Source organism: Chionomys nivalis, chromosome 16, assembly GCF_950005125.1.
Source record: "Chionomys nivalis chromosome 16, mChiNiv1.1, whole genome shotgun sequence".
NCBI classification, from domain to species: domain Eukaryota; kingdom Metazoa; phylum Chordata; class Mammalia; order Rodentia; family Cricetidae; genus Chionomys; species Chionomys nivalis.
The window spans coordinates 28,336,737-28,359,584 of record NC_080101.1 but is presented as its reverse complement, the minus strand read 5'-3'; the positions used below and the strand labels follow the sequence as shown (position 1 = coordinate 28,359,584).

Genomic DNA, 22,848 nt, shown 5'->3' with positions numbered 1-22,848 from the left:
TTTAAGGAAGGTAACTGTCAGGAAATCATTTTATATTAGAGCAAACAAAATATGTAGCCCAGGCTGACTTCAAACACACTACAGCCAAAGATAACACTCAACTTCTGATCCCCTGCCTCCACTTCCTGAGTGCTGGGATTACAGTCTTGTTCGACCATGCCCAGTTTTTATGGTGGTGAAGACTGAACCCAGGGATTCATACAGGCTAGGCAAATACTTTACCATGATTAGGTTACATCCCCAAGTGTGTATTCATATGTGTATATTGTGCTGGGATTGAGACGGGCACTTCATGTATGTCAGTCAAATGTTTTACCACGGAGCAAGCAATAACGTCAGTCTAACATAAAACTTTCCCTGGCAGTATTTTTTTAAAAAAATAATTTTATAAACAGCAAAATCAGAAACTAGTTATTAGTCAGAGCAAATGGTATATGGCTTTAATCCCAGCGCAAGAACCAGGCAGAGGCAGGTAGATTTTTGTGCATTTGAGACCAACCTGGTCTATAGAGTGAGTTTTAGGACAGTCAGAGATGCACAATTTCTGGGCTCAAATTCAGGGCTCAAGGCTTGCATGGTAGGAGCTTTTACCAAATGAGCAATCTCACCATTCTACAATACCTACTATTTTTCTTCCTTTGTTATAAAAATGTATATGCACATGTGGAGATGAGAGAAAACCTCTGTAGAATCAATTCCATCCTTCCAAATATCAAACTCAGGTTGCCAGGCCTGTGGGGAAAAGTCCTTCAACCAGTGAGCAATCTTGTAGGACCAAAACAACAGGAGGGCTGGAAAGAGGGCTCAGCGTTTAAGAACACTGCCTGCTCTTCCAAAGTTAAGAGTTTAATTCCCAGCAACCACATGGTGGCTCACAACCATCCAAAAGATCTAATGCCCTCTTCTGGCATGCAGGTGTACATACAGACAGAGCATGATATACATGAAAAAATAAATATTTGGAAAAAAAAGACAGCAAATCATGTTGGAGAGATGGCTTGGTAGTTAAGAACACTGTTCCTCCAAAAGATCCAGGTTTGATTTCCAAAACACATATGGTGGCTCACAACTATCTGTTAACTGTGTATGTGGTATAGACATTTATGCAGGCAAAATACCCATACATGTAAAAAAACAAAATGTAAAAAAAAAAAAAAAAAAGACATGATGGTACACATCTATAAACAGGCTGGCTTCAAACTCGGACATCTGCCTGCCTCTGCCTTAGGTACTGAGATTAAAGGACTGTGCTATCACGTTCAGCATGGCAGTCTTTCTTGATCAATTTGTGAAGAATACTTATCAGAGTAAAAGAACTTAGAGGTAAGATATAAAATAGCAGATATTTATACAAACTTTAGATTCAATTTAACACAAAAATTATGAAAAAAAATATACTCTGTACCAAACACTTAAGTATGAAATTATACAGAGCCTCTGAAAAGAGTAAGGGAAATCACTCATTGGTAAAATACTTGCCTCATGCATAAAACCCTGTGTTCTAACCCCAATACCAAAAAATAAAGCATCAAAGTCAGCCACAGTAGTACAAAAGTCTGAAACCCCAGACAGAACCCTGGAAGCTGAAGCAGAGAAACAGTGAATTCAAAGCCTGACTGGCTAACCTATTAAGACCCAATCTCAAAACAAACAAACAAACAAACAAAAAGAAACAAAACTAAACAATAAAAATGCATCAAGCCATGGATCTGATATTAGAATGGACTAGATTGATTACTAAAGGTCAGCAAGACAGTTTAGTAGCTATAAGGAAGGAAGGTAAGGGCCCTCACAAGCAACCTTGATACCTGAGTTCCATCCCTGAACTCACATGGTGGACAGAGAGGACTAGCTCCCTCAAGTTGTCCTATGACCTCAAACCACAATGATACTGTGTGCATGTGTGCATGCATAAGCGTTCACACACACAGTCAATAAATGTAAAGAGTAAATAATAAAACATGAAGGGAGAAAAAGATACTGTTTTTGTTAAAAAGCTTGTCAACTGGATCGATGTAGTATAGACACTGTGCTCAGTGTCTCACTTCATTTAAAAGAATAACAGAGGAGCTGGGAGTACAGTTCAGTAGGAGCATGCTGGTCTACAACACAAGGGGCTCTGGGTTCAATTCCTAGTGCCATAAACTGGACCATGAAACAAAGAAAGAGGAAGGAAGGAAACTGCTGTAGCAGAGATGATAACAACTGGAACTCAGGATTAAACAAATGGTTCTCTGGGAACAACGTTCAATCTTAGCATTATCCCCTCTTTCCTACACTTATTACTCACTTTGTAAACACAATGTGAAATCCTGAGTTTCCTAGAAAGGGGACTTTTAAAGCATTCCTTCTCCCTCAGGTGTCTTTACTTATAACTACGACAGAAACCCCACAAGACTTACATGTATCACTTGTTTCTGTTGTTGTGCTGCCTGTGTTGTTGGCATCTGTGTTTTTTCCCGAGCACCTCGGCAACGATCATTGTTCACGGAAGTCATCATATACAGAATATACAAAATAATGTATGTACAAAATACAAAATCTGCAAGAAAGAAAGCACTGTAAGCAAAACATCCAAATCATGGTGGTAAAAACCAAACATCTAATTCAGGAGGGAAAAGACACACATAATAAAACTTAAATATGTTTCACATATTTAACAAGAGTTAAGTATGGTAGCACACGTCTTTTAATTCCAGCACTTGGGAGGCTGAGGCAGGCAGGTCTGAGTTGAGGCCAGCCTGGTGTGTGTGTGTGTGTGTGTGTGTGTGTGTGTGAGAGAGAGAGAGAGAGAGAGAGAAGGGGCTGGAAAGATGGCTCAGTGGTTAAGAGCACTGGCTACTGAGTTCAATTCCCAGCACCCACATGGGGTTCACAACCATCTATAGTGGGGTCTGATGCCCTCTTCTGACATAAAGGTGTACAAGCAGATAGAGCACACGAGCACACATGTACATTTTTTTAAAAAATCTTTAAAAAAAAAAAAAAGAGAAACATTCTAAATTATGATTGTATAATTTTTGGTGGGTGGGAGACAGAACTTCATAAATACTAAATGTATACTCTAAACATAGCAACAACATCAGCTACTTGTGAATATTAAGTTAATTTTGCTAATGCAATAAAAAATGTTATGGTTGGAGCCGGGCGATGGTGGTGCACGCCTTTAATCCCAGCACTTGGGAGGCAGAGGCAGGTGAATCTCTGTGAGTTCGAGACCAGCCTGGTCTACAAGAGCTAGTTCCAGGACAGGCTCCAAAGCCACAGAGAAACCCTGTCTCGAAAAACCAAAAAAAAAAAAAAAAAAATGTTATGGTTGGGACAAGATGGCTCAGTGGGGAAAGGCACTTGCCACCAAGTCTGACAACCTTAGTTCACTTTCCGGGACTAACACAGTAGGAAAGGATCAACGCTCACAAACTGTCATCAGACCTTCTATTTGTGCATCCTTACACTCAATGCCCACAAATATACATATACAGACACACACACAGCAAAACAAAACAAAAAACTGTAAACACATTTTCATATTAATGGGAAAAGATGGCACATGTCTGTAACGCCAATACTTGAAACACTTTGACAAGATAATTGAGTTCCAGGGGCATAAAGATATGGCTTAGCAGTTAGAACATTTGCTGTGCAATCATGAGGACTAAATTTTGCATCCCAGCACTCACAACAAGCCAGAGCTCCAGGTACACATTTAACACAAGCTCTACTGGAAGCAGCCTTAAACCTATCCATAGAACCATCTAAAGGCAAGTATAGTAGCCCATGCCTATAATACTGGCACTCAAGTACAGGGAGAAGGATCAGAAGTTCAAGGTTATCCTCACCTATAGAATTTAAGGGAAGCCTGGGCTACATGACACCTAGCCTCAATTAAATGCAAAATTCTGGATAATTTTAATTTGTAGCATAACCACCACTAAGCACAAGGGAAATAATACAAATAGGTCATATCACAATGAAAAGCTAAGTTTCTACCCAAGTTTATTTTTTATTTATTTATTTTTTTTTTTTTTTTGGTTTTTTTCGAGACAGGGTTTCTCTGTGGTTTTGGAGCCTGTCCTGGAACTAGCTCTTGTAGACCAGGCTGGTCTCGAACTCACAGAGATCCGCCTGCCTCTGCCTCCCAAGTGCTGGGATTAAAGGCGTGCGCCACCACCGCCCGGCTCAAGTTTATTTTTTTTGAAAATATCTAAAAGAGGAATGAAGTGGCCAGGATTATTTCCCTAGAAGTTTTCCCTCTCCCTTGTCCACCTGTTCCTCTGTTCTCTTCTCTTAGATGCGGGGTTCCATTATGCTGCCCAGACTGACCTCGAACCCACTGCTTTGCTTTTGCTCCAGGTATAACTGACCACAGACTCCCCAAGCTACATTCAACTCCTAGTTTACTTGTTTACTGATTACCAATAGTTCTGCTTAATGAACTGACGTCCACTCTTTCAGCCACTTCTTCCTCAGTGTAATAGAGCCTCTCCTTACAAGAAGGCATCCAATGAGAAAACTACAGGAATGGAGCACAAACCCTTACACTAAACTGCATAACTTTTGATTTACAAAAGGTTTTTTATTGTTTGAGATAGGCACTTGCAATACTATAGCCCAGACTGACCTGGAACACAAACAATCCTCCTCTCCCAATCTTCCAAGTGGTGAGATTATTGGTATATTACATAGCTCAGAGGCATACAATTTTATAAAATTTAGTCAAACAACAGAGGTGGAGGGTGAAATGGCACAGTGAGTAAAAACACTCGCCACAGAAGCCCTCCAACCCAGCTAAAAGCCAGATGAAGTAGCGTGCATCTATAATTCCAACACTCATGTTGAGATGGGAGATGAAAAAGACAGAACTACCACCAGTCAGCCTGGAATACACAGCATGACACAACGGGAGACTCTGCCTCAACAAGGTGAAGGCAAGAACAAACTCCTAGACAATATGTACGTGCACACACTCACACCTCTCATACCTCCACCCCTGCCGCACACACAAACAATACAGGAAGAAGGGAGAGAGGGAGGACTTACCAAAGCAATCACCAAAAACTCTTAAAATTGTTTACTACCTCTAAACTGAAGATGGAGGGCATGGAGACCAGATTAAGAACATAGGGAATAGATCTTTGTCTGCAAGACACACCCAGTTAGTTGCCAGACATAGGAATTGCATTTACACTGTTTGCCATCAGCTCTACTACTCTGGAACAGGTTCCAAGAGAATTCTTAGAATAGAAACAGACAAGAGCAAGAGACTTCTAAAAATAATCTGTCAGAAACTCTTCCATATCTCAGGTTCTTGAGCTACAGAAAGCATGAGGTTACTCAGATCTATCCAGTGAAATTTCAAAACCCAAATGAAAAAACAAAAAACAAATGACATTTCTACCTCTTTTACCTCATCTTATTCAAAGTAACTAAAGATATGATAGATTTTAACTTAGAACTGGTGATACATTTTTAACTTAAACAAAAAACAGAAATTTAAAACAGAAATTTCCCCCATTATCTAAGGTACAGAAACAGTCCACACCTGTGCTATAAGGGAAGTGCAAAGGTGTGAAAGTCAGGTCAACTTTAGGGAGTGAGGTCTCTACATCGCCACAGGCTCTAGCAGTCAAACTCAAGTCATCAGGTTTGGAGACAAACAAGTGTTTTTACCTACTGAGCCATTTCACTGGTTCTAGAAAAAGTTTAAACCTATACCTTTTCCCTTTGCAAGCAAGGTACTTCAGACAAACAACTGTTCCCAAAAGATCCCAACAGAGGAGCATCCAGCTCAGTGATAAATTGCTTGCCTAGCATTCACGAAGCCCTGGATTTGATTACTGTGGCTGAGGTAAGGAGGAGGGAGAACGGAGATAGGATTTCTCAGTTTAGAATGAATTAACAGCCACCTACTTCTCTAAAGTTTACACAAACACTAATTCATCACGAAGACACTAACTTTAAGGTAAAAACTAACTTAAAACTGCTATCAGTTTTAACTATAAACTCTTAACAACTTAAAGCTGTATACAGTAGTGTATAGCTAATTCCAGCACTAAGAGGCAGAGACAAAATCAGGTATACAGAAGGAACTGTAGGCTAGGGAGGTAAGGCCAGAAAGACGGCTCGGCAGTTAGTTAATTGTACTCGCTGCTTCTGCAGAGAATGCGTGCTTGGTTCCTAGCAACACATTAGTTACATTCACAATTAAGTGTATTTCCAGGGCACCTGACACCCTCTTCTGGCCTCCCTGGGAACGTGCACACATATGGTGCATATATCCACTCAGGTACACATACAAACACATAAAATATATAATCTTTAAAAGTAAACACAAATTGTAAAGATTGTGTGGGAGTTAAGATCATATATTCCTCTTCCAGAAGACCTGAGTTCAATCCCTGCACCTACATCTGGCAACTGACCTGCATATAACTACTTTAACTCCAGGGAATTCAGTATTTCTGGACCACAAGCACATGTGCACTTGCACTCATTTAAAAATAATTTATTGGCTGGGCGGTGGTGGCGCACGCCTTTAATCCCAGCACTCGGGAGGCAGAGGCAGGCGGACGTCTTTGAGTTCGAGGTCAGCCTGGTCTACAAGAGCTAGTTTCAAGATAGGCTCCAAAGCTACAGAGAAACCTTGTCTCGAAAAACCATAAAAAATAATTCAAAAAAAAAATTTATTGCCGGGCATGGTGGAGCTATGTAAGTTCCAGGCCAGTTGGGCCTACAAAGTGAGTTCCAGGACAGCTAGGGCTGTTACACAGAGAAACCCATCTTGAAAAAAACCAAAAATAAAGTCTTAAACAATAAAATTTTATTTTTAATTATTTTAGTATACAGGTACATCTGTCTGCATACTATGTCTATACATGCCAGGCCAGAAGAGGACTTACAGACAATTGTGAGCTACCATGTGGGTGCTGGGAATCAAACCTTTGGAAGAATAGTCAGTGCTCTTAACCACTGAACAATCATTCCAGCTCTGAAAAAAAAAAAACTTTAAAAACACATATAAACATAAAACACATAGACAAACACACTTGATCATTCCGAAAAATTACTACAGAACATTTACTAACACGTAGAGAACAGAGAAGATGTCAATCACCATTAAATAAAATTTCAAATAAGTGAATAAATCCCAAGTTCCAGCATAAATTGCACTCATCAAGATAATATATTAAGACTGGGCAGTGGTGGACACATGCCTTTAATCCCAGCATTCCAGAGGTACAGGCAGGCGGGTATGAGGTCAAGGCCAGCCTCAACCTTTGTCTACAAAGAGTTACAAAACAGCCAGGCGGTGGTGGCGCACGCCTTTAATCCCAGCACTCGGGAGGCAGAGGCAGGCGGATCTCTGTGAGTTCGAGGCCAGCCTGGTCTACAAAGGGAGTTCCAGGACAAGGACAGGCTCCAAAGCTGCGGAGAAACCCTGTCTCGAAAAAATCCCCCCCCCCCAAAAAAAAGGGGGTTACAGGACAGTCAAGGCTACACAGAGAAACCCTGCATCGGTGGGTGGGGTGGGGTTGAATATATGTATATATAAATAAAATATGAGGACTGGGAGACACTTTTTGTTTGTTTGTTTGTTTGTTTTTGTTTTGTTTTTTGAGACAGGGTTTTTCTGTGGTTTTGGAGCCTGTCCTGGAACTAGCTCTTGTAGACCAGGCTGGCCTCGAACTCACAGAGATCCGCCTGCCTCTGCCTCCAGAGTGCTGGGATTAAAGGCGTGCGCCACCATCGCCCAGCTGGGAGACACTTTTAAAACCACAATGCTACCTAGGCTCATGCCTGTAACCCCAGCATTCAGGAAACTGAGGCAGGGGACTGCCTCAGTATGGTGCCAGCCTACCTGCACCAGAGTAAGGGGGGGATATAGCTCAGCACTAGTTCATCTTACAGGACTCGGGTTCAGTCCCCCCCAGGCAGCTCACAAACACCAGCTCCAGGGGTCTGATAACCTCTCTTCTGGCCTCTGCTCAGCTGCTAAGACACTTGCTTCTCTTCTTCCAGAAGACCCTGGGTCAATGCTCAACACTGTAGCTCACAACCACCCATAATTTCAGTTCCAGGGTACTTAACATTGCTGGCACTCACCTCTAATTCCAACACTAAGGAATTAAAATTAGGACTGACTGACACAAGTTCCAGGCAGTCAGGGAAATATATGGAGACCTCTTTCAAAATACAACCAAGACTCTGCCAAGAATACCCACAGCGGGGAGGGATATGGCTCAGCTAATGCTTGCTTGTCATGACAACCTGGTCTTAAACCCTGGGACTCACATAAAAGCCAAGCATGGTGGTGCACACCTGAAATTCTAGGGCTGATGAGGTGTACATAGGATCTCTAGGGCATTTGGTCATCTAATTAGCTGAAGTGACAAACTGGGTCAGGGAAAGACTCATAAAAAATACGGCGGAAAACTGAGGAGACACCCAGCATCAACTTCTTGCCTCTACACACATTACCCACAAAGAATGCCTATCAAGGATATTAACTCAGTTCAGAGTCTCCTTATTTGGTAAAGATAATCCCAGGTGTACACTCATTCCCAAAATTCTAAAACCAGTTAAGTAATGATAACTAGCAGCAAACATATATATTATATGTGCCAGACACTACTTTTTTTAAGATCTCAGGTAGGGGGGCTGGAGAGATGGCTCAGAGGTTAAGAGCACTGCCTGCTCTTCCAAAGGTCCTGAGTTCAATTCCCAGCAACCACATGGTGGCTCACAACCATCTGTAATGAGGTCTGGTGCCCTCTTCTGGCCTGCAGGCATACACACAGACAGAATATTGTATACATAATAAATAAATAATTTAAAAAAGAAAAAAAAAAGATCTCAGGTAGCCTGGTACTTGCTATGCAGCATGACACTGATTGTCTGACCTTAAAGGATTTTAGGGTATTAAATCATAAACTTTTCCAGTATATACTACTAAGTACATACTTTACAAGAGTCACAGATCATTAAGCGACAAAATGAAGAATTCAAACCCACCTGGCTCCCTACTCTACGAAGAACTATACCAAAGTCAAATGTTCAATTATAGAAATCTAACAGTCCCCAACTCCTTCTATGAGGCAGCAATTGTTGACATCACCTAAATACCTCATTCCTAATCCAAAATATCTTGTCCACAGCCTTTCAAATATCCATTTACTTTGTATCTCCAACACTAATAATGACCTCTTGTGACCAATTCTGCTTTATTACTTTCATTTCATTTCCAATCTGCATTCTTGTTTTTTCTATCAGAATTCATTCTCAACCGTTTTCTGTCTGGGAAATTAGTAAAGATTCTCGACAGGCAGCAAGAAATCAACACTGCCAATCTGGTATAAAATAAGGCAACAAGGGTGTCAAACACTCAATTATGAGGCCTAATTCCATGCAGCTCAACTGCTAGTGTCTGCATGCCAGGAGCTGACCAAGTGGATCCTTTTATTCTCCACAGCCGCAGAGGGCAGGGGCAGGCCTCTCACAGCTGGTGGGTAAGGATGAACTCCCTACACCCACAAATGTTATCAGCTGGGCTGGGCTTATAACCTGCCCGTGAAAAAGATGAGTGCTGCTGGACTCCTCAACATTAGAGGACATCAAATTTTATTTGGTGCAGTCACATGTCTCTCTGGCTATCTACAGAAGGAGAAATATTTTATTGCCTGTGGCTTCCTCATACATGTGTCCCATTCCAGCTACCCAGCTTTCTCAACACTAAACCTCATCTTTCTTATTAGGTTATTGCTCTCATCTTTCATGGTGCTAGGGATCAAACCCAGGACTTCGTATTGCTAGGCAACGATTCTATCACTGTGCTACTACTATCCAACCTTTAAACCCTCTCTAACCTGGCAAGATCGAGGATTCTTTGCCCTCCAAAGAAAAATCATTCATTATTCGTAACTAATCTTTACCCCCTACCTCTAACAGACCTGTCTCCAAACAAAAAGCCCCTATTACACACAGTATTTCACAGAACCTATGATGTAAATAAAAGGAGCCTTGGAAGTGTATTTCCTGAGCTCTTTATTTGTTCTGAGGCAGGATCTTTGTAGCCCTGCTTGGCCTCCTACATATATGAGGCTGTCCTCAAACTTGTGGTGAGCCTTCTGTTTCTTTGACAAAGTTCCCAAGACCAAGTTAAAGAACATAACATGTCTCCAGCATGCATGAAGGTCCATGAGACCTGGGTTCAAGTCACAGCACACATACACCCACACCAAAAACTTATTCACTAAAACAAGCACTTCTCAAATATCCAGATGGTGCTGTCATTAGACTATTATACTATGCTAGGCACACTGGCCTGTTCCTAAAATCACATCCTCCTTTCGGAAGATAGAATGGAAATATCAAAATATCAACGTCAGTCTGAGACACAAGTTCCAGGCCAGCCAGAACTTCAGACTCTATTTTTTTAAAAAAATAAACCAGGCATAATTGCAGCACTAAATTGGGGTGCATCCTGAAGATCAGAAAAGCAAAAGAAGCCACCCACTGGCTCTTACCTCTACCTCAGTCTGAAATGGCGATCCTGCCCCCAGGAATCTCAGGATGAGACTGAGAGCCGTCTCCTGCCATTTTATAACACTCTCTAGGGCTAGGATTTTAAAGGTGTACACTGCTGGGATTAAAGGCCTGTACCGTCGGTTTTTATGCCCACTAGTGTGGGTACTGGGATTAAAGGCATGTGTTATCACTGCCTGGTCTGTAAAGTTGACCAGTGGGCTGTTTTCATCTCTGATCTTCAGACAAGCTTTACAAATGAAATGCCACTACACAGAGTGATTCGGGTGTGGTGACTCCTGCCTGTAAGTCAAGACAAACTGAAGGATCTTAAATTTCAGAACAGCCTATTACAAGCAGTAGGCCAACTAGGGCTACTTGCCTCAGAACAAGTAAATAGCTCAGTGATTTTTTTCCAAGGCTCTTTTTTGCATCATAATGATGGCTACCCATAAACAAACTAAAACATAAAAGCAAAGTACCATTAGAATTATAGCATCTTGGGGCTGAAGAGATGGCCCAGTGCTTAGAAGCACTTACTGCTAGTCTTCCAGAGTACACAGTTTAGTTCCCAGCACATAAAGACAGCTGACAACCACCTGTGTCTCCTGCTCTAAGGGATCTGACACCTCTTCTGGCCACTGCAAACACCAACACATTCATAACTAAAATAAATCCTAAAATGTATAACACTTCACTTACTCTGTTCAGCTGAGTGATCAGTATTATGGATACTAAAGCAAATGTCAAAGGAATCCTAGCACTCGAGACTGAAGCAGGAAGACTGTATGTATGCTCCAGGCTCACCTGTGGATGGATCAATAAGAAAAGGCAACTGCCACCAAGCCTCAATTTGGTCACTGGGACACACATGGATCTCTGATTTTCACATGTGCCACAGTGCACACAAGCACACATTCCTGGGCATGTGCACACACTAAATTTTTGGTCCCACCCTTTTACAATATAAATTCTTTCAAAAAGCAGTATTAGCAAGCATGGTAATACATGCTGCCTTCAATCCCAGTATTAGCGAGGCAGAGGCAGGTGGGCCTCCCTGAGTTTAGGCCAGCATGATTTAAACAGTGAGTTCCAGAGTGGACAGGACTACACATGGAGACCATGTGTCAAATAGAATTAGACAGATAGAGACAGAGAGTCAGTATTTTACAGACATATCAGTAAAATAAACTGCGTTTTTCTGCCTTGGCCGTTGAGTATCACAAACACTAATTTTAAGCTTGGTGTTGTTAGCATGCACTTTTATCTCCCAGTATATGGAAGATAGAGGCAGGTGGAGCTCTGAGTTCGAGACCAGCCTGGTGTACAGAATGAGTTCCAGAACAGCCAGAGCACACAGAGAAATTCTATCTAAAAAAAAACTAAACAAACACTAATTTTTCTGACTCATCAGTTATTCTAACTACGTAGTGAGTGATAAAGGAAATAAGAACTTGCTTTCCTAAAATTAGACTCATCACATCTTGTTTGTTTTCTTATCCTCAGCTCATTTCGCAGAGACAGCACTTATGTCTGCATAACTTCTGGGCAGCATAAAATGGCTTCTTTCCAAAACCAAAATTCCAAACCCAAGGACAATGCAACCCTTCAAATGGCTTTTCCATCACGCATTTCTTAAACATCTTTACTCTTTAAAAGAATTTTAAAGCATTAAAGATATTTTTAACCCTATCATTACAGAGCAAGCCTTCAAATAGTCAAAACACCTTTGATTTTCACCAAGTTGCAGAATGACTTCCCTGCTGATTTGGATAATTAAAGAGCCATCTCCCCATCTGCAAGCATCCACTGGCACAAGCACTTATTGTATACCTCTGAAAAAGGACAGGACAAAAGAGCTAAGATTAAAGAAGCAGAACAGCCAGTGGTGGCAGTGCATTCCTTTAATCCTAGCACTCAGGAGACAGAGGCAGGTCAATCTCTGAGTTCAAGGAGAGATGCAAGTGAGTGTGGTAATAGTCTGGTTAGTAATGATAGGACCTATATTTGAGCCCCAGAACCTATTTACAAAAAGCAAGGCCTGGCCGGGCGGTGGTGGCGCACGCCTTTAATCCCAGCACTTGGGAGGCAGAGGTAGGCGGATCTCTGTGAGTCCGAGACCAGCCTGGTCTACAAGAGCTAGTTCCAGGACAGGCTCCAAAGCCACAGAGAAACCCTGTCTCGAAAAACCAAAAAAAAAAAAAAAAAAAAAAAAAGAAGAAAAAGCAAGGCCTGTATATCCTAGCATTATGGAGGTGGACACAGGAAATCTCTAGGGCTTGCCTGCCATCCAGTCTAACAGAATCTGAGAATTCCAGGATCAGTGACAAACCCTGTCCTTTAAATTAAAAAACAGGGGAGGGGGAGAGTAGTGTGGGGACATGCCTTTAATCCCAGCACTATAGACTCAGAAGCCTGTACATTCAAGGCCAAATGGTCCATGTAAAAAGCTCCAAGTCAGCTAGAGCTACACAGTGAGATCCTGACTTCTATAAAGGGCTATTCTTTTGTTTTTTGTGGGTTGTTGTTGTTTTCTTTTCTTTTCTTTTTTTTTTTTTTTTTGGTTTTTCAAGACAGGGTTTCTCTGTGGTTTTGGAGCCTGTCTTGGAACTAGCTCTTGTAGACCAGGCTGGTCTCGAACTCACAGAGATCCACCTGCCTGTTGTTGTTGTTTTCAAGACAGGATTTCTCTGTGTAAAGATCCTAGCTGTCGGGCTGGAGAGATGGCTCAGAGGTTAAGCCTGCTTTTCCAAAGGTCCTGAGTTCAATTCCCAGCAACCACATGGTGGCTGGTGCCCTCTTCTGGCCTGCAGGCATACACACAGACAGAATATTGTATACATAATAAAAAAAAAAAAAAAAAGATCCTAGCTGTCCTGAAACTCTCTACAGACCAGGCTGGCCTCAAACTCAGAGATCTGTCTGCCTCTGCCTCCCAAGTGCTTGGATTAAAGGATGCACCACCATGTCCAACTAGTGGGGAGCTATTTCAAGATAAAAAGTACACATACTTTAGATAATACTATAAAGCTAGGATCTGCCGGGTGGTGTGGGCGCACGCCTTTAATCCCAGCACTTGGGAGGCAGAGGTCCGCGGATCTCTGTGAGTTCAAGGCCAGCATGATCTACAAGAGCTAGTTCCATGACAGGCAAAAACACTACAGAGAAACCTTGTCTCGTCTCGAAAAAAAAAAAACGAAACAAAAAAGAGAATGTGCCAATCAAGTCATTTGATCCATTTAAAAATTAACACACACCTGCTACTTTATGTACCTACATGTGCCAGTTTTTACTAAGACATAAAACACAAAAACCCTTAAATAAGGAAATCTCCCACTACACTACTCAAAAAAATATTCCCTATCTATTTCCCCGATGGTGATATAGAAAGACATGCTAAACCGTTGTCTAGGTGCAGATTAACCTCAAGAATGAAAGCTCAAAAACAGTTCCTTCCAGTCACTACTGGAAACTACATGCTCTATTCTGTAACCAATGACGACTTACACTCTTTCCTGAAGGAATACACTCACTGTCTCCATCCTCCTCCTGCCTAACCTTAGATCTGGTTTCTTTCACGTCATCACTCCCACAGAAGAAAGGCTACCCCCAGGCCATGACTCCTGTTTGCAGTCTTCCCTCTTGTTCTCATGCCTTTGTCTCAACCACTCACTCCTTTTCAGGCATGGTAACACCATCCTTGTTTCCTTCTGTCCTCAAACGCTCAGCACTATTTCATTCTTATTCCTGAAATAGAAAACCCGATATTGAGTATGTCCCCTCGCCACCAACTGTGTGCTCTACTAGCATCAGCAATTGGCTGGGGAGTGGGATAGCTAGTGCTGGGCATGAGCAAGGCTGTGACGGGTTTGAGCAGCAGCATCTAAAGAAAGGAAGCAGGCTGGGGGTACAGCTAGCTTGAGAAAACAAAGTGTTCCTCAATGTATGTGCCTGACAACTTCATAAGGTAACTATAAACTGGCACAGGGCTTAGAGACCAGTCCATCATACTGATTTCAAAAGCTACTAAAATCAGTATGGAAAAAGTAAAGTAGCCTATTGTATTGAAGCTCAGAACTCAAGTTCCAACTTTAAATGTCGCCCACCGAATAAATAGCAAAACTAGGTATGTAAAGGTTAGTGGAACCCTACACAATTCAAAGACCCCCACCTCTGTACCCCATTCCTATTCCTTATCTAGTATGGAGAGCCAGCCTTTTACACTACAAAGGTCCTCAATTTCCTTTCCTTTGCTGGCTCTCTTTATTAGCTAGCACCTGGCCGTACGCCCAGACAGCAGCATTTCAGACAAACAAAGTAGTAGAGTGTGGTTAAGAGCACCTAGTTCAGAAGTCAGGCAGACTTGAAATCTACTAATTTTGAGATTAGGAAACCCTAATCAAATACTGTTTCCTAAGCTGTGAAGAACCTAGAAAAGATCATGGATCTAACGCTTGGTTATACCTGGTAACAATTATAGGATTAATGTATGCTGCTTGAGTTTCTTGTTTTATCTATTTAACTTACTGACCTCAAAATATTTATTCCAAAAAAAGTTGAATAATTTTACTGCAGCATGGTCAAAACATAAAGTCCACCTTAATCCCAGTATTCAGGAGGCAGAGGCAAGCAGATCTCTGAGTTCCAGGACAGTCTAGGATACACAGAAACCCTGCCTCAGGAGAAGACTTGGTGTATTTGCTAAGCTTTTGCAACTATCACCACAATTTAGCTAACAAATAAAATAAAGCTGCATTTCCTTGTCCACTCCCAGCCAGACCCTGGTTACGTACATCTCACTGTGCCAGCTCTATCAATCACCATCTACTGTGGCAGTTTTGGCGAGCGGCCATTTAACGGACAAGGTTAAGCAGGGTATTTCCCAATCACTACTGTTCTGAAGAGGGCAGCAGCACTATGAACTGAATCTAAGGTCTAGGCAACACTACCACTGGGTTACAGCACCTCCATCCTTTTTTTTTTTCAAATTTGAAACAGGATATGTTCTGGGCGGTGATGGCGCACGCCTTTAATCCCAGCACTCAGGAGCCAGAGGCAGACGGATCTCTGTGAGTTTGAGGCCAGTCTGGTTGATCTCCAAAGGTGAGTTCCAGGGTGGCCAGAGCTACAAAGAAACCATGTCTTGAAGAACCTCCAGCAAAAAAAAAAAAAAATCCTTTATAGCAATATGTAGAGATTATGTACTTTTGAGTTCCAAGATGGCCAAGACTATTTCACAAACACTGTCTCAAAAAACAAAAAGCAAAAAAATAAGAAAAAAAGAGACAGGGTCTGTGTAGTCCCGGTTATCCTAGAATTCCCTAAGTAGATCACTCTGACTCAAACTCTTAAGGAATCCCATGCCTCTACTGCCTTTCCAAATGAGATCAGGACACGGTAAAAAAAAAAAAAAAATTTTAAAGTGTGGTGGCGTACGCCTTTAATCCCAGCACTCGGGAGGCAGAGGCAGGCAGATCTCTGTGAGTTCGAGACCAGCCTGATCTACAAGAGCTAGTTCCAGGACAGGCTCCAAAGCCACAGAGAAACCCTGTCTCGAAAAACTAAAAAAAAAAAAAAAAAAAAATTCGTATGAAATGAGCATGGTGGGACATGCCTTTTATTGCAGCACTTCAGAAGAGAGAGTTCCGGTTCGGCTATGGGGACGTACTGAGATTGGGCAGCGGGGACAGCTCAGCATCTAGAAGTATGTGCCGCAGTTTCTATCACTCTTACTAGGCAGCTCACAACTGCCCGCAACTCCAGCTGGTCTGAGAGCAAAAGTGAAAGAGTTAGCCTCTACATGGCCCAAGTGCACACACAGAGCATCTAGTTATAAAAACAAGCATATATAAAAGTTTTTAAAATGTGGAAACAATAGAAATACCAGGTATTACTAAATTGTGTTCTATTAAATACAAGTTAATAAATAACACTGACAAGAAACCAAGTCTAGAGCAGAGGTTCTCAACCTTCCTAATGCTACAGCTCTTTAATACAGTTCCTCAAAAGAAAAAAAATACAGTTCCTAATGTTGTGGTGACCCCTACCATAAAATTATTCACTGCTACTTCATAACTGTAATTCTGCTCCTGTTGTGAATCGTAATGTAAATACCTGTGTTTTATGATGGCCTTAATGCAACCCTGTGAAAGGGTCGTTAACACCCAGAGGTTGAGAACCATTGGTCTAAATCCAAATGAAATCCACTTTTCACAAGATTTGGAGCACTCCTGTGTCTGTGTCCCCACATTTGGGAGATATAGGCAGAATAACACAAGTAACACACCTAAACCTCTTGCCCTGAACTACAAATTAGTAGCTATCCTTGGCAGCTACCTGAAAAAATAAAAAGCCCAAGGATTTAATCCAAGAATTCAGGAAGCACAGGAAGAAGAACCATAGAAAGTTTGAAGCCAACCTAGTCTACGTAGCAAGTTCCACACCAGCCAGGTATACTAAGATCCTATGCCAACAATAAAGAAATAAATAAATAAATGCCAGGCATTATGGTACAGACCTTAAATTTAATCCCAGGACTCAGAAGACAAAGGCAGCAAGCCTTTATGAGTTTAAGGCCAGCCTGGTCTACGTATCGAGCTCTAGGGCAGCGAGGACGACAGAGAGATTGTCTCAACAACAAATGAACTGAACACACAGCTCAACAGTTAAGAGAGCATACTCTTCGCGCAGAGGACCCGAGAAGCACTCTTATCAGACAGCTCACAGCTACCTAAAACTCCAGCTCCACGGAATCCTAGGCCTTTTTTTGGCAGGTACACACACACACAAATAAACAAACAAATCAGCAGCTGGAGAGATGGCTCAGCGATCACCACTGTTCAGGATTAAGGGCACTTGCTGCTTTGGCAGAGCACCTGCATTCAATCCCCAGCACACATGGGGCCTCATAACCAACTCCAGTTTCACTGCATCCAGTAACTCTTCTGACCTCCATGGGTACCAGGCACACACATGTACACACAGGCAAACATTCGTACACATAAAACAAAACACAAAAAAAACTCTAAAAGAAAAATATTAATTTTTAAGCCCTAGAAACAATAATGTAGGGCTTGAGAGATGGCTCAGAGATAAAGAAGAGCACTGGCTGTTCTTCCAGAGGACCGGGGTTCAATTCCCAGCACCCGCTTGTCAGCTCACAATCATAACTCCAGTTCCAAAGGACCCCAGACCCTCACACAGACACATGCAGGCAAAACACCAATGTTCATAAATAAACTTTTAAAAGAAATGACAAACCAGGCGGTGGTGGCGCACGCCTTTAATCCCAGCACTCGGGAGGCAGAGGCAGGCAGATCTCTGTGAGTTCGAGACCAGCCTGGTCTACAAGAGCTAGTTCCAGGACAGGCTCCAAAGCCACAGAGAAACCCTGTCTCGAAAAACCAAAAAAAAAAAAAAAAAAGAAGAAGAAGAAGAAATGACAAAAAAATAAAAATAAAAATAAGGTATGTTCTAATAAGTATTAAATGTCCAAATGGGGGAGGAGGGTTAAGCCCACTTTTTCCCTCAGTGTTGCTTGGGCAGGAAGCTCTCCATTACTGAACCACACACATTCCTAACAACTTTTTTAAAAATATTATTATATTTTTGTGTGTGCAATGCCACAGCGTATAAATGGAGGTCAGAAAAATAGCAGGAGCCTAATCTCATTCTACCATGTGGATTCCAGGGATTAAACTCGGGGAACCACACTCGAAAGCATGTCTTTATCCACTGAGCCATCTCACTGACCTAGAAGGTTTTGTTTTAAATGTATATGGGTGTTTTACCTGCTGGTACTTTCATCCATACCACTAGAGGCCTGGTGCTCAAGAAGGCCAAAAGAGGGCATCAGGCCGGGCGGTGGTGGCGCACGCCTTTAATCCCAGCACTTGGGAGGCAGAGGCAGGTGGATCTCTGTGAGTTCGAGACCAGCCTGGTCTACAAGAGCTAGTTCCAGGACAGGCTCCAAAACCACAGAGAAACCCTGTCTCGAAAAACTTAAAAAAAAAAAAAAAAGAGGGCATCAGATCTTCCAGAGCTGTAGTGTTCCAGACAACCATCATGCGTGCTGGGCACTCATCAGCAGTCCTCTTGAAGAGCAGAAAGTGCTCTTAACCTAAGCTACCTCTCCAGCCTTTTTTTTAAATTGCTGTTTGTTCTGGATCTCCTTACACAGACCAGGCTGGCCTGACCTTGCGGAGATGGCCTGCCTCTGCCCCCAAGTGCTGGGATTAAAGTCAGCATCACCACACCCAGTCCTCTAACAACTTTGTGTGTTTTTCCTGTAAAGCTTACCTCCCTTTTATTTTACTTTATGTGCACTGGTAGGAGGGTGTCAGATCTCCTGGAACTGAGTTTCAGAATATAATTGTGAGCTGCCATGTGGGTGCTGGGAACTGAATGGAGTCCTCTGGAAGAGCCACCTCTGCGGTCAGCCCCACCTAAAAACTTTTAAAAGGAAAATATTGTCTAGTTACTTCCTTCCTAAACACAGCCCTGTTCCACATCTCAATTCCAAACACTTAACTGGGTACCAACTGAAACTCCAGTTCACAAGCAACTATGTCCCTCCGCCAAAAATTCACAAAATCTGGTCCTCAACACCCCCATCAAAGAATTTCAGGAGCACACCTGTGGAGCACACCTGCAGGAGGTAGAAGTGGAAGTAGGGAAAATCAGTTCAAGCTCATTCTTGGCTACCCATCAAGCACAAAGGCCAACCTGGCCTACAAGACCCTGAATTTAAAAAGACAAACTTTCCAATCAGTTTCCTTTTATTAAAAAGTACAGGGAGTTGAGCTGTCTCAGTTGCAACATCTTCAGCCCTGGTTCAATCACCAGCACCCCCACACACCCCCAAAAAGGGAGAAAGAGAAAACAAAAATTATTATTTAGAGAAAAGAGGTAAAAACAACCCAAACATAAACCTCTGATTGTGGGAACTCAGAGCTGATAAAATTGGTTGGCTTTGAAAAGAGAGAGGCGGACCAGGCGGTGGTTAATCCCAGCACTCAGGAAGCAGAGGCAGACGGATCTCTGTGAGTTCAAAGCCAGCCTTGTCTACAAGAGCTAGTTCCAGGACAGGCCTCAAAGCTATAGAGAAACCCTGTCTAGAAAAACCAAAAAACAAAATAAAGAAAAAAAAAAAAGACAGACTTCTCAGTCAAAACTTCCAAAACTCTCCCACGGGCTTTTTGGTGACATTTCCCACATACACCTTCCTCTAACTTCCTTTAAGCTCATCCCCACTTCCCAGCTTGCAAACAGAACAAAAGGGCCGCAACACTCACTCTATCAGAAGAGGAGCATATAGGCGCAGACCTGGAATCCCACCCAGCACTTGGGAGTCTGGAGAAGGGGGCTACAACAAGTTTGAGCCTACACCAGAAAACAGCCCAGCTACAGAGTGAAACTGTCTCAAACAAACATGCACACATCAAGACTGCACTCTGGATTTCAGGTCAACCAGGACTACATAGTGAGACCATCTCAAACAAACCAAAGTAAAGTCAACGCTAACACTTAAAAGTTAAAATCAGTTCGAGACCAGCCTGGTCTACAAGAGCTAGTTCCAGGACAGGCTCCAAAACCACAGAGAAACCCTGTCTCGAAAAACAAAAAAAAAAAAAAAAGTTAAAATCACTTTAGACCATTGCAAGACAGTATTATACTTCTAAATGCATTTTATATCCCTAAGGAGTAAACATCAAAATCAGACCAGGCAGTAATGGCACACGCCTTTAATCCCAGCACTTAAGAGGCAGAGACAGAGTTCGAGGCCAGCCTAGTCTACAAGAGCTAGTTCCAGGACAGGTACCAAAGCTACAGAGAAGCCCTGTCTCGAAAAACCAAAATAAATAAAATAAAAAAAGAGGCAGAGACAGGCACATCTTAGTCAGTTTGAAGGCAGCCTGGTCTGCAGACCAAGTTTCAGGACAAGCCCCAAAGCTACAGAGAAACTGTCTCAAAAATAATTAAGTAATAGGTAAATACATAAATAAACAAACTAAAAAAATCAGGCCAGAATGATATGCCAGATGCCTGTAATCTCAGCCCTCAAGAGACTGGGGCAGGCAGCACAGTGAAACCCGATCAAATAAAAAGTACATTAATTAAAATAACCTCATCATTCTTGTAACCATGTACTTCAACCATTTCTTCCAAAATAACAAAACTCATTCAAACTAAGGGATCCTCCTGAGGAGCAAGCACTTCACCAATTACTAGGAAAGAGTAGAATCCCTTCTCAAGGAAGCCGCAGATGACCCTGGCTAGCCCAATCCACATGCAAAGAGAGATCAGTGGAAACCAGAGCAGCAGGAAACAGGCAGGAGAAGCAATTACCACAATCCTTTCTCATGGCCTCATTCTCGGCCACGTTACAACTTCCACCCATATTTCAAACAAAACAATCTCCTTTTCCCTGAAATGTTTAGTTTCTGAAGGTCAGAGGCAGCAAGGAAGCAAAGTGGGGGGGGGGGTCGGAAGTGTGGGAAAGACACAGGTCAGGCCCTGGGGGTGAGGGGAGGGACCTCTTACAGAACGGAAGAGCCCGAAGTAGGAAAATCAGGCAAGAACATACATAAGTCAGCAACATAAGCGGAAAGTGCGACACCTTTGCTCGGTAAGGCAAATCTTTGCAACAACTGGAAAACAGGCCTAGCCAAGACAAAACACAGTGGATCATCTTCTCCAAAGACTGGAATTTATCCTTTCCTAAAATAGGCAGACACCATACCAAAGAACGAGTCCAATGTCTTAAGCTACACTACAGAACTTTTTAGGTGTGATATTCAACTTCCTTCTACCTTTATCTGAAAAACCAACACCAAAAAGAACAAGGAAGTGGAGGCACATGCCTTTAATCCCAGCCCTATGGAGGCAAAGGTAGGTGATTTTCTGTGAGGACAGTCTAACCTACAGGGCATGTTCCAGGACAGTCAGGGCTACACAGAGAAAACCTTTCTCATAAAAGAAAGAAAGAGTAGGTAACTCAGAGGGAGTACTGTACTAACGTGGGACCAAAAAAAAAAAAAAAAGCTTTACCAACAGAAGAGATATGCATAAACACTATTCACGAAAAAAAAAAAAAACAAAAAAGTTCATTGTAAACGGGCACAGCAGCGCTTGTCTGTAATCCATACAGCCTGAGATTCCCACCATAGAAAAACTGAGGCAAGAGGCTCTTGAGACGGAAGTCTGCCGTGGTTAGGTAGTGCAACCCTCTCTCAAAAACGACCAAAGAATGACATGCCTTCAAATAAAAGAAGATCTCTGTGTACCTCATGTGGAGACTTTGGAAGAGCTAAATTGTTACTGTACGCATTTGCTGGAGAAAGTCAAAGTGTAGGCAAATGTGCTCCTTGGAAATAAAGCAGAAAAGTGGAGAGGTGGTAAAGTACAAGACTGTGTTAAAGCAAGACACAGCAGGAATGATTCGAAAACAGGAGTCCTGAGTGGTGACAGTTGACATGCCTGGGCAACGAAGACTTAAAATTCAGGGGGAAAGGTAGGAAAACCGAGTATAGTACAGTGATTACAGTGATTCCGCGGTAAAGAAAGCTGAGCTGGAATGCAATCAGGCTAAAAAAAAAAATCATTTGAATTTCTAACAGCTCGCTTTACAGTTTACAAAGCACTCTTAGCTTGCGTTAAAGAAAAGAATAAACTGTGACACAACCAGACTACAAGAACAGGCAGGGCACGAGGAAGAAGTTTCAACTGACACCAAAGCCTTCCGGAATGAAAATAAGTAAAATTGAACTATGCCTTCAGGTTAAGTAGGAAAGACTAGAGCGCAGAAGTTGGGCTTTAGACCAGTTCCCAGGACAGGCGCCAGACGAGAAAGCGGAAAGGTGGTCAGGATGAAGGAGACAGCGTGGCGGGGGAGCTCCAGCCTAAACGCAAAGACCGGGGTGGGAAAGAAAACCACACCCTCCAGGACAGAAACCCGGGGGGGGAGGGGAAGGCGCCCCCTGGGGCTGGGTGGGGCCCGGCCAACTAGGATTGGGGGGCAGAAACACAGGGCAACCTGAGCGGGAGAGGAAGGAGGGTACCCAGGCCTGGACACACTACGGAAACCAGAAGGCAGCGAGGGAAGCTCGGCCCGGTCCACCCCGGTAGACCCTGAGGCATCCCAAAGAGGGTTGGAGTTCTGAAGACCTTAGCCCAGGTCTAGAAAGCACAGACTGCAGGTTTCAGGACCCTGAAAGAGCGACCGAAGGGACAGGGGGACAATTTACCGCTGCTGCTCTCGTTGGACTCGGGACCCGCCGCCGCCGCCGCTCGTTACCTGCCAATGTGCCTCTTACAAAGCGGCGGCGG

The 22,848-nt window shown here is 42.7% G+C and overlaps 1 protein-coding gene across 7 annotated transcripts in view; it reads right to left on the bottom strand.

Moving 5' to 3' along the window:
• Window positions 1-22,848, bottom strand: part of Ubap2 (ubiquitin associated protein 2) — a 71,967-nt gene extending 49,119 nt beyond the window's left edge. For 2 of the 7 annotated variants that reach the window (XM_057790709.1, XM_057790706.1), the window contains exons 1-2: window positions 18,820-18,876; window positions 2,403-2,542 (exon numbers count right to left, since the gene is read on the bottom strand). Coding sequence is in view for 6 of the 7 variants with exons in the window: in XM_057790706.1 (XP_057646689.1) it covers window positions 2,403-2,501 (99 nt within the window). In the remaining variant the exon portion in view is untranslated. Of the gene's footprint in view, window positions 1-2,402; window positions 2,543-14,194; window positions 14,235-18,819; window positions 18,877-22,766 lie in introns of those variants that run through there. The other 5 variants (XM_057790705.1, XM_057790707.1, XM_057790708.1 and 2 more) reach the window with 5 other exon arrangements.